General features: G+C 39.9%; 1 protein-coding gene across 1 annotated transcript in view; it reads right to left on the bottom strand.

Annotated features, from left to right (window-relative positions):
* Nucleotides 1–12531, bottom strand: part of MYOM2 (myomesin 2) — a 114295-nt gene that overhangs the window by 52220 nt on the left and 49544 nt on the right. The window contains exons 14-17 of the mRNA XM_043510349.1: nucleotides 9011–9138; nucleotides 3383–3566; nucleotides 757–931; nucleotides 202–323 (exon numbers count right to left, since the gene is read on the bottom strand). Of these exons, the coding sequence (XP_043366284.1) occupies nucleotides 202–323; nucleotides 757–931; nucleotides 3383–3566; nucleotides 9011–9138 (609 nt within the window). The remainder of the gene's footprint in view (nucleotides 1–201; nucleotides 324–756; nucleotides 932–3382; nucleotides 3567–9010; nucleotides 9139–12531) is intronic.

The following is a 12531-nucleotide window of genomic DNA, read 5'->3' as shown; positions in this document are numbered from 1 at the left end:
ACTTCCTTTCTTCCTTTTCTTCCTTTACACTGTCTTTTCCCTGCACAGTAGCCAAATGCATGATAGTAAACTTTAACACAGACAGATGTTCCATGGCTGAAAAGGGTACTATTATCCTAAATGAGACCATAGGAGTTAGTTGGTATCAAAATTTTAACCCACAAAATAAATGCAAAGCAGAGCTGCCAGAACCACACTTACTGAGGGCTGCCTGGACTGTTATAGGTTCAGATTCTTGAGAATTTTCACTGACCCCCACAGCATTCGCAGCTTTCACACGGAAGATGTAATTCTCTCCAGTTGTCAGACCATGAACCACAAACCTGATTTTTAAAAAAAAAGCATCAAATATTTGTTTTTCACTTTAAATCATGTATCCTTAACAGATTCTTTAATGTTCTGTGCCACTTACTATGGGTGGGATAGACATAGATTTCTGATAAAAGGGTGTGGTATATTATTAGATATGGTCAGAAAATGCCTTTTTCCTACACAGGAAAATGTCAATGAAAACAAAGAATTTTTGCTACACCATATGAATTCTTTTTCAGCTTTCAAGGTTTTGGTTGTTTGGTGAAAATCCCTTCCCCCCACCCCATCATCAAAGATGGACATTTCCCATAAAAATTTCAATTTCCTGAAAATAGACATTTTCATAGAAAATGTTTTGTTAGAAAGTTTCCAACCAGCTCTGTACAGCATATTAATATGCAATAGATTTCAAAATATCTGGATACACAGAGGTATTACCAGTACCTATTATATTTAATAGGTTTATGATTGCAAGGTTCCCAGTGGTTTGTTCCAACCACAGAAGTATCAATATAATAGCCAAACAGATCTTCTTCATGTTTTGGCTTGTCCCACTGTACTACAACTGATGTTTTTGTATTTCTTGTTGCCAGTACACGACCAGGAGCAGATGGAACACCTATGCAAAAGAGATATCAGAAATATTCACTAGGTTTATAGTAATGGATATATAAACAAGTAGTGACTAATTCAACTAGATACAGCATTGTATACTTTCCAGGATTTAAATCTGACTAGCTGTGACTTTTTCTATTCATTTTGTTATGTGATACATTGGCATGGTTGCTGTACTGTAAGTGATTCATATGTCTGGCTATTCCTACATACTGCAGTGTTTTATTGATTTTACTTACATTTTATAAAGTAGACTCACTTAAAGTTTCTTCTCTTTGAAGGAGTATCTCAGTATGAGAATGAATTTGCCCTTGCAATGAACTAGCAGAAGAAATGTTTTAAAAGCACCCACTATAGTAGTATTGAACCTATCAGAAGCAAATGAAACTTACAAAAGTACAAAGATTACAAAAGTAAAAGACAGTAAGAAAAACTACTTTCAAAACAATTGATAAGGCCCTGATTTAGGAAAGCATTGCTTTTCATTACAGCAGTTAAGCACATGCGTGAAGTTAAGCAAGTGCTGAACTGAACTTAGTTAAATGGGGATGGATTCCCTGAATATAGATAGACTTAAATCCTGAATGGGGGCCTGAATATCTTTATAGTGAGGTGAAATTCACCTCTGTGCTGAAGGTCTGCACAAGGTCTATGCACCAAGTAACTTCCACTTATGGCCTCAAAATATGGGACGTAAGTGGTGCATGGAGCTTGTGCACAGGAGTAAATTTCACCCAGCAGTGAATAATAGCTCACAAAGCTATATAAGTAAAAGGATCAAGTGACTGTAGCCAGAACTGTAGCAAGCAGCACAAAACTAAAGAAAGAAGATGGACACAATTTGTGGTCTGTTATTATTTAAATATAATAATACCACCTTACATGGTACTGCACATTTACCTGGTACTGCAACTTGAATGGTAGGAAGGTTAACCATAAATTCCAGCTCAGGTAATTAAATTCTCCCTACCTAAAATGTTCTTGCAGTTTCAATTGAAATGGTATCTTTCACTTCCTGTCCCAAGCTGTCACTGTGCCATGTTCAGCAGTTCCTAGGTGTGGCTGATTTTTAGAGCTGGGTAAAATAAATCCAGTATTTTTATTGCCTACCTCAGTGGAGTATTCTGTGATTTAGAGTCAGAGTTTAAGGCCAGAAGGGACCAAGACTGACCTCCTGTACATCACAAGCCACCAGCACCACCCAGCACCCACACAATAGACCCAATAATCAAAATTAGACCATGGCATTACAGCTCACAGAACACTAGACTATTTTGTGCCACAGGCAGAAGATAGAAAGGACCCGAGATGCCAGGGCCCGGGCCCCCCGTAATTTCAGGGAAACAATTTAAGTATTTTATGTTTATTAAGTAGGTATAAATCAAAGCTACTATAGAAGTACAAACACAAAATATTTTTATTTCATCCCAAATGATCTCAAATCACCTTATAGGTGGTGAGTTGAATTTTTAAAACCCTGGTTGATATAAGTCAGTATCTATTAGCATTTTATATATTGTGACATATTAAATAATATAGCTGTTTTCTTATTCTTTAGTAAATATATTGAAATACTGTGATATCTGAGTTCTATAATGTGACAACTGGTGCTTTCTATTTGTGACCACTATTAAACTGAGTACACAAACACACTTTTGAACACAAAGTAGGTAACTGCTCCCCTAAATTCCCATTTGCATGTGTACATGTGGGATCCAAGTATACAATTTAGGTGAATTTTGAAAAGTAGCCACTGTGTGTGCAGACATATCTTCAACTATCACTGAAATGCAGCCACCTGTGAAAAACTGGAATTCTGCACCAGCAACAATCCTCAACAGGGTTATTAGGAAGGGAAGGAAAAGCTATTTTATCTAACTGAAACTACAGGGAAATTAAGGTAGCCTATAATTACCTAAACTGGAGTCTGGCCAGGATATCTAGTCCTACTTTTGTAAAAATTCACATTAATAAGCACTGTTGAAGAACGACCAACTGAAATTAATTTAACTTTTTAATACCGTTACACAGCAAAAGGAGATGCAATAGCTATGCAGAATCCCAAATGCAATAAAAATGTGGCAAGTTGGTTGCCCTTGATTCCTTGTTTCAGAGTAGCAGCCGTGTTAGTCTGTATTCGCAAAAAGAAAAAGAGTACTTGTGGCACCTTAGAGACTAACAAATTTATTAGAGCATAAGCTTTGGTGAGCTACAGCTCACTTCATCGGATGCATTCTGATGAAGTGAGCTGTAGCTCACGAAAGCTTATGCTCTAATAAATTTGTTAGTCTCTAAGGTGCCACAAGTACTCCTTTTCTTCTTGATTCCTTGTGAAATTCTTAAAAATACTCTTGTTTATACAATTCAATTTGATTATAATGCACACTTTAATTTTTAAAAGCATACTTTATTTTCATTTTGTTAAGTATCAGTGGCATTTACTATGCTATCTTACCAATGGTCTCTTGTGCTTGAATTGGTGGTGTTATTTCAGAAGGATCGCTAATGCCATGCTTGTTTGCTGACAAGACTCGGAAAACATATGATTTTCCTTCTGCAAGATCAAACACTGCATAGCGAGGAGATCTCACTGCAACCTGGGCATTGACCCTTTGCCAGCTTCCACTGCCAACCGCAGACTACCAAAAAATAAAGATGATGATTACTTCAGAATTGTTAAAAAAAAGTGGGCATATTGGATGCGTTCATGAATCTGATGTAAGAAATTAAAACAGAGAATAGTTTTGGAACGGCTCATGCTTACTTGAGTTCTGACTGACAGCCTGTCTGTGTCTGCTGATCTATCTAGGCATTTATAGTATGCAGAACACTATGGTATCTGAGTTTTTTAGTTAAGGACTAGATTGTGCTATTTGCATGTCCAGAGTAGGGGATAGAATATGAGTGCATAGTCCCGGGGGAGCATTGGGAGGCACTGTGCCTAAAAGAGAAACTTAATTTCTCTTAGGGCCCCTGTTGCAGTGGGCGAATAGTGATATATTTTATGGAATGCAACATAAATCCTGCATTGCCATGCAGCTCAGTTGGTTTGGGGAGAGGGGGCAGAAAGGGCAAATCCATAGCATCTCAGGTGCAGCCCCTACAATCCTTTGAGCACACAAAGCTCAGCTGCAATGCAAGTAGCCCCAATACAGAACCTGCAAAAGGGCTGTGGGATTTCTTACTCCCTACCACACTTTTGCACACTCTATAGGATCAGGTCACAACCACACCCTGCGTTCTTCTAGACTTTCACAAAATGACCAAACTCGTTTTGAATAATTCAATAGAATATTAGCTGAGCCCCGTGACAGAGGCGGCAATTTCCTGCAATACCCTGGACAGCCCTTATTGAGTTGAGTTAGATCTCACTATATGAAGTTTATGTATCACTGTGGCCCAGGATTGTGTGGGGAGAGAGAAAGCAAATATTTTTAGTGAATACCACACTTGTACATTGATCTCTATAGAAAAAAAACAACTTTTTTCTTTAATAAAAAAGTGAAAAATATGGAAAGAATGTTATTATGCTCCATATTTGATATGTTAGTATTAAGCCTGGACTTGAAGGAATTTAACTGTGCATGCTTCAGTGTGACTGACCAAACAAAAATCAATGTACCATTTTATACTTAGTTAAAATTTAAAATCCAGATATATTTTATTGAATTTTTTAAATTTTACTCTGCACTGGATTTAATCTGTCTCAGCATTTCTTGTGTACTTGGGCAGCTGGTACTGCTTTTCCTTATAGTTATACAGCTGGGAGAACCCCACCTGGGTTTTGGGTTTTGTTAGACCTTTAAACATTCTTTTTCACTGTTGATTATTATGATTGTTCTAAATTTTAAAGATAAATTAATTTTAAAGTTTATATAGCTAACCTAATAGATGTCTATGCTATATAAAGGGTAAAGATTCCTGTTTGCAATGAGTGGATTACTCACATAAGTAAGAATTACTCACAAGAATAAGGACTTTTAGGGTTGGGCATTCATTTGCATAAAGAAACCTTGTTCTATTAGTTTTTTAGTTCTCAGTCTTGCTTTTCTTTAGTAAGTTTTGTCTTTAATGAATTGTTCATTTGTCCTATTGCCTAGTATCTGTTCATGTATGTTGTACTTGTAAAACATCTTCAGTAAATCTTGTGCATATGAATATTACCACGTGGACATTTAGGGCAAGATTGTGGGTACACTCTAGCATAGAGGGGTTATGACTCTTCATATTATTTGAATTTGCATAGCTTACAATCTAAGTATAAGGAAGAGACAACAGATGTGTACGGACAGACCAATGGAAGATTACACTGAAACAAAAAGCGACAATATTGGTATAAGAGTACCAGTGGCCTAAACATTATCAAGTTTGTTTTTTTTTTTTTAGGCATCACAGCAAAGAAGAGTTTTAAAGAGGGTTTTGAAAGAGGATGAGTTAGATTTGCAGCTATTTATCAGTAGAGTCCTGTGCGGATATAAAACTTGAATCCACATCAAATCCCCCAAAATGGTCCGCAGATTTGCAGGGCTCTATTTATGGGGCTCTTTTCCCAAGCACAAGGGACAGCATGAAAGAAAGCATAAAGATGCTTGTTTGAATATTTAACAAGTGGGTGATGAAAGCTGACATGATGGGTAAATCCAAGGTGAGAGTCGACATCTCAACAGTAAATGAAAGATGATCGATAGGATGGAAATAGGGTGTGAAGGGTGTTGCAAATGAAAACGAAGCTTATGTTTGATACAATAGAGAAGGAGGAGCCAGTGGAGAGATGCATACAGAGTCATAACATGGTCAAAGCAATGGGCTCAAAAAATGATCTTTGCATCAGTATTCTGAATGGCCTATTAGCAGGGCAAGATAGCATTTTTCAAGGCCAGAGGGAAAAGATGTTGCGGTAATTGAGATGCAAGATGAGACCTTGACCTTGAATGAGAGTTTTAGCAGTGTGGATGGACAGCCAAGGCCGTATCTTAGAGCTGTTATGCAGAAAAATCTGCAAAATTTAGACAGTTTGGTTGTGATGACCTAGAGCAGTGGTTCTCAACCATTTTTTACGCAGGGACACCTAAATTTAAATAGACAAACCTGTGGACACCCGCCCCCCCACTCTCCTCTCATTATTTTGTTGTTCACAATTTGTTTCTTTATGTTACTTTAACAGTTATCTCAAATACTGCTGTAGAAAAATTATTATTATTTGAACTGATCAACAAAAAAATTGCAAATTAAAATATTGACAGCTTACCAGATACTAATGATAAATTACAGCACTGCTAGGTGATATATGTGGATATCTAGGAGATGTTGGAGGGGTATCTGTGTACTGGGAGGATGCTGGAGGAGTGTTTGTATACAGGGAGGAGGTACCTGGGGAGTGTTGGAGAGGGTACCTGCAGCTTCACACTCAAGGTGAGGAACAATGTCGCACTCCCTGTCATGGGGACAGGGCAGCTGACACAAGCCCAGAATTCAGTGCCAGTCCATCAGCCAGCACCTCCCTGTGGGCCTCTCCCCCTCCCCGGTCCTGTCACCCCTCCCAGCCAGGCTCTGAGGCCCTGCAAGAGGTGTTTGCTCGCTCTGCTTACCTAGCGGGCTAGGGTGGGCAGGATCCGATAACTGCAGCTGCAGCGGAGGGACCAGAGACAACGGCAGAGAAACGTTCTGGGGCAGGGCTGGGCCAGCCCCGCATGGGGGGGCTCAGGGAGAGAGCACTACCTCCACCCCGACTCATCTCAGTGGGCTACAGTAGCAGGGAAGGAGAAGCAGCCCCATGTAGAAAGGGAAGGGGTTCTCAGCCCCCAGACAGCCGTCCTGTTGCGTCCCCTCTTCCTGCACTGCATGGACATGCAGTGACTGTGGCCACTGGGAGAGCCGCTGCCTCTTCACTGCTGGGCATTCTGGCAAGAGGTGGCCCGAGGCCTTGCCCACCCCAATGCCCTGTGGGGCTGAGTCTGTGGCAGCCCCTCTGGATGGGTCCCCTCAGAAGGAAGAAATCTGGGGGGTCATGTGACTCTGCATGCTTCCCCACCACCACCACACATCACCTCTGGGAGGGACCAATCAATTTCCAGACCCCCTTGATTATAGTGGCGTATCCCTAAGGGTCTGCAGACCACACATTGAGAACCACTGACCTAAAGAGCTCAAAGTTGAAGATGATAGGCCGAATGGTGGTATGGTCCACAGTGATTGAGAAAGGAGGGAGCAGGGACAGCTTGGAACAGAAGCAGGGACAGAAGATTAAGAGTTCTGCAGTAGCCATGTTGAGTTTGAACTGATGGCTAGACATCCACAAGGAGATGTCAAAGACATGCTGAGATTTTAATTTGGACAAAAGGAGACAGGTCTGGAGTAGAGAGATAAATATGAGAGTTGAAAGCATAGAGATGACAGCTGAAATTGTGTTTGTGAATGGGATTACCCAGAGATAAAGTGTAGAGGAAGAAGAGAAGAGACAGATTCCTGTGGAACTCCACAGAAAGTTGGAGGGGAAATGAGAAGGAAAAGAGATTTAAAGGAACGATTAGAGAGGTAGGAAGAGAATCAGGAAAGGATAGCATCAGAGAAGCCAAAGGAGAAGAAGATTTCAAGAAAAGGAGCATGGCTGATGTTGAAGGCAGCCAGCAGGTCAAGAAGGATGAGGCTGGAGTCCTAGTTCTGAGCTTTACCTAGGAAGAGCTCAGTAGAGACTTTGGGGAGGATAGTTTCAATGGAGTCCAAGGGGAAAAATCCAGATTGGACAGGGTCTAGCATGTAATTGGAGAAGAGACACTCCAGACAGTGATTGTAGACAGCATGTTCACTGAGCTTACAGATGAAAGGGAGAAGAGAGCTGGAGTGCTAGTTGGAGAGGCAAGTGGGGTCAAGAGTGTGGGCATTTTTTTTAAAATGTGAGAGACCAAAGCATGCATGTATCATGAAAAGAAAAAGCCAGAGCAGAATGAAAAGTTAATGGGATGAGTAAGATGAGGATGAGATTGGGCGCAAGGGATATCAGGAAATGGGTTGGGATGGGGTCACTGGAGCAAGTGGAGGAGTTAGGGGAGGACAGCATATGAGAAATGTATGTGCCAATGACAGAGAAGAGGGGGGCGAGAGTTGGAGGAGAAGGGAAGGCAGGTCACATATTGTTTTCTCAGTTTTCACCAATGAGATCCTGTGTGGAGACAGAAATGAGTCAGGAGGAGGGCAGGGTGTGTGGCGTGAGGCAAAGGTGGTGAAATATGGCTAGGATTTTTGACATTAGATTCAGTTAAAGTTGGAGAAGGAGAGCTGTTTTGTTAGGAAGATGGCAGAACTGAAGGAGGAGAGACTGAATTTGTAGTGGAGGAAGATAACATGGTCATGGGAATTCCACCAGAGATATTTCACAGTTAGACAATAGGAGCAAAAGAAGCAGATGTTGGGGGTGATCATCCCTTGCTTACCAGCACAGGCTATCTGTATCATGAGTAACAGAGCAGGAAGGAGGGCAACCACCACTAGGTAGCAAAACCTCCTCCTGCTCTGATGGACAGGGAGTGAGCATGAAGGAATGGGGAGTGGGTGAAGCTTTGGCTCCTTTCCCACTTCAATGTACAGGCTAGCATAGTTCAACCACTGCAGAGGGGGAAGTAAGTTGCACCAGGAAAGGGGCTGGCACAGCTTATTTCCTCCATGGAGAAAAGGGGAACCAGGGACCGAACTGTGAGCCACAATTCAATCTCTGCTCTGCTGCTGGGGAAGGGAAACTATGTGCTGCCCCTTAATAAGGGCAGATTGCAAAGTACCAATCCAGCCTTGAGGAAGAAGGTTAAGGTGCTGCACTCTATTAAATTGTTACAGTACATTACAGTTTTGTTCTCATTTTTCATAGCAGTAACAAAATAGCACAGAGGCAATTTTTATGGCTCTTGAACTTAAACACACATTAGATCATATAACACCATATTCGATTGTCAATGCCTTCTCTAAAGTCCCACTGTCAAGTCCTGCGAGACCCCAGTGAGTGCTAGTTTTATTGTTCATTTTGCAGCTCCGAAAATTATTTGAATTAAATTGTACGTGGCTTACAGCTCAATGCAACTATACAGTACAGTACCTTCTCAATGAAATACATTAATGGCTCTTTGCCACGGGGAACAGGTGGCTCCCAGCTGAGCACAACATATGTTTTGCTGGTTTCTGAAGCATGTACATTGGTGGGAGGTCCTGGAATCTGAACATCATCTGGAGGAGTAATAAACTTAGTCAGTGTTAAACCAGAGATTAACCCCAGGTCAGCATTTATGCTACAGCTCATCTTTCCAAACTCGAGTCTATTAAGGGATAAAGTATCAGCTTTACAGTTTAATGGTTTGCATCATTTTTATTTTGAAGCACTAAGCATGCAAATTACAAGCGGGGTATTTATTTTCATAACCAAAGTAAAATATTCAATAGCACATAGATAGAAGCTTTTCATTTGTCTCACATGATTTTTCCTTGATCACATTTGAATTACTTTAATCTGATGTGCCAAATGCCTTGGCAAAACCTACTCACTATATGCCTATAAAAGACATGTTTGCAGGGCCAGCTCCAGCTTTTTTGCCGCCCCAAGCAGCGAAGGAAAAAAGAAAAATAAACAAGCCTGGTTGAGCTGCCGCCGAAGAGAAAGAGAGAGGGACTGCAGGGCTCACTGCCGAATTGCCGCTGGTGCCTGGAGCCAGCCCTGCATATTTGATCAAACTGAGTCCAAGAGTTACTATAGAAAACTGAACTAGAAGGAGGATTTACTCAAAAGACTGGAGCATTAAACACAAAAGGAGCTTAATGTAAAGTGGGCAGGAAAAAAGTATTCATGATATCTCCTACAATATGGGTGACATGACCAGCCAATATAATTTAGAGCAGCCATACAGGCTCAGGATCAGGAGTGCAAATACATTGCATACCCACCTTGTTCCTACCTTCAGAGGCCATTATGCCTCCCAGGGATCCACTGGAGTGCAGCAGTGGTCTGGCCTCACCCCTTTCCATTGCCACACCAAGGGCTGCAAGGATGGTGGCATAGAGCCAGTATAGCTCTGTGCCAACCTGAGAGAATGCTAACTTGCCCAGTTAGGGCAGCTTTAGAGCCACTCTGTGTCACTGTAGGGATACAAATGGGCTAGGATCTGTCTCAATGGAGTTACACGCTGGTGTAATGAGGAGCAGGATTAGGGCCTAGCAACGTCACCTTCAATCATATTTGTCTGGCTCTGAATAAGATGTCAACAGACAAAAAGTTCAGAAATGGTAATTCAACAGAGGTCCGTGCACATCCTGTTCTCCTGGCTTAAAACATACAGTGTTACGTGGCTTTTGTTTGTGGTTTTTAAGATAATTTTGTCATTTTCTTTTTCTAAGCGCAAGCACAGTGCATAGATAAATGCTTAGAATTTGAAATTTAAAAAAGAGAGAAAGAGAAAATGTCTCTTCCAGATGACAATATTAATCATGAAAATGAATCTTTAGATGATTCTAAGCAATGTCAATAGATCTGTGAGCCAGCCTGCTATGTAGTTGAAGCTATTTTATCTTTTATGATACTTTTTTCTCCAATCAAAAACAGAAGCTTTGAAGTTTGCATCTAACAATTGACATCATTTATTGTCATTCATAATGTATTTTTATTTGTTTGATCCTCTGCAAATGGGACTTGCGTTCTTTGGATAAACACATTGATCTGTTGAGTTTAAGACACTTGCTGAAGTATCATAAATAAAATTATTTTAAGCTCTAAAAGATCTATTTTCAGCAGAATGAATCAATATTGAGCCAAGAGGCTCCCATGAACATCAGTAGAATTCACATAGCTAAATCCCCACAGTGTGTGGTAAATATTCACCCCTTAGAATTCCAAAGATGACATCATATATAATGTAATATTGTACTGGTACAATTAACAACCTCTCCTTACAGATTGCAAGATCATCTGACGCTGGTAGGGAGATAAATTATGTGATCTAAGGAGACAACATTTTTAAAGCTAGCCTCCAATTTTGCTGATTTAAGTAAATAAGTTTATAATTAATAGCATTTAGATAGCTATATTCCTGGCTAGTACCCACAAGTCAGATATTTAGAAATCTAAATACCCTTGCTGGTGCCTGAAAAATTCAAAATACAAAGCCCTGGGCCTGATTCACTTCTCACATGGATGTAAATTGAAGTAACTGGAATTGTACCCATGTAAAACCAGTATAAGTGAGGAGAACCCTCTGATTACGTGATCTTGTGTAACAGTTAGGACTGTAAATTAATCACTGTTAACTCAAGCAGTTAACATAAAACAAATTAACTAGATTTAAAAAGTCATAATTAATCGCAGTTTAATCATACTGTTAAACAATAATAGAATACCAATTTAAATTTATTATAAATATTTTTGGATCTTTTTCTACATTTTCAAATATGTTGATTTCAATTACAACACAGAATACAAAATATACAATGCTCACTTTATTTTTGACAAATATTTGCACTGTAAAAAACAAAAGAAATTGTAATTTTCAATTCCCCCATTACAAGTACTGTAATGAAATCTCTTTATCATGAAAGTTGAACTTACAAATGTAGAATTATGTACCAAAAAAAACCTGTATTAAAAAATGTAAAATTTTCGAACCTACAAGTCCAATCAGTCCTACTTCTTGTTCAGCCAATCGCTCAGACAATCAAGTTTGTTTACATTTGCGGGTAATAACGCTGCCCACTTCTTGTTTACAATGTCACCTGAAAGTTAGAACAGGCATTTGCATGGCACTGTCATAGCTGGCATTGCAAAATATTTATGTGCTACATGAGCTAAAGATTCATAAGTCCCTTCATGCTTCAGCCAATGATTCAAAACAGTGCGGACCAATGAATGTTCATTTTCATCATCTGAGTCAGATGCCACTAGCAGAAGGTTGATTTTCTTTTTTGGTGGTTCAGGTTCTGTAGTTTCTGCATTGGCATGTTTCTCTTTTAAGACACCTGAAAGCATGCTCCACACCTCGCCCCTCTCGGATTTTGGCAGGCACTTCAGATTCTTAACCCTTGGGTAGAGTGCTGTATTTATCCTTAGAAATCTCACATTGGTTTTGTCAAATCTGAAGTGAAAATGTTCTTAAAATGAACAACATGCACTGGGTCATCATCCGAGACTGCTACAACTTGAAATATATGGCAGACTGCAAGTAAAACAGAGCAGGAGGCATACAAATCTCCCCAAGGAGTTCAGTCACAAATTTAATTAACACATTATTTTTTTAATGAGTGTCATCAGCATGGAAGCATGTCCTCTGGAATGGTGGCTGAAGCATGAAGAGGCATACGAATGTTTAGCATATCTGGCACATAAGTACCTTGAAATGCTGGCTACAAAAGTGCCATGCGAACACCTATTCTCACTTTCAGATGACATTGTAAATAAGAAGCGGGCATTATCTACTGTAAATGTAAAGAAATTTGTTTGTCTTTGCAGTTGGCTGAACAAGTAGTAGGACTGCGTAGAATTGTAGTCTCTAAACTTTTACATTGTATTGTTTTTCAGTGCAGTTATGTAACAAAAATTCTACATTTGTAAATTGCACTTTCACGATAAAGAGATTGCAC

Source organism: Dermochelys coriacea, chromosome 3, assembly GCF_009764565.3.
Source record: "Dermochelys coriacea isolate rDerCor1 chromosome 3, rDerCor1.pri.v4, whole genome shotgun sequence".
In the NCBI taxonomy this organism is placed as follows: Eukaryota; Metazoa; Chordata; order Testudines; family Dermochelyidae; genus Dermochelys; species Dermochelys coriacea.
Note: the sequence above shows the minus strand (reverse complement) of the source record. Positions and strands in the feature narration are given on the sequence as shown.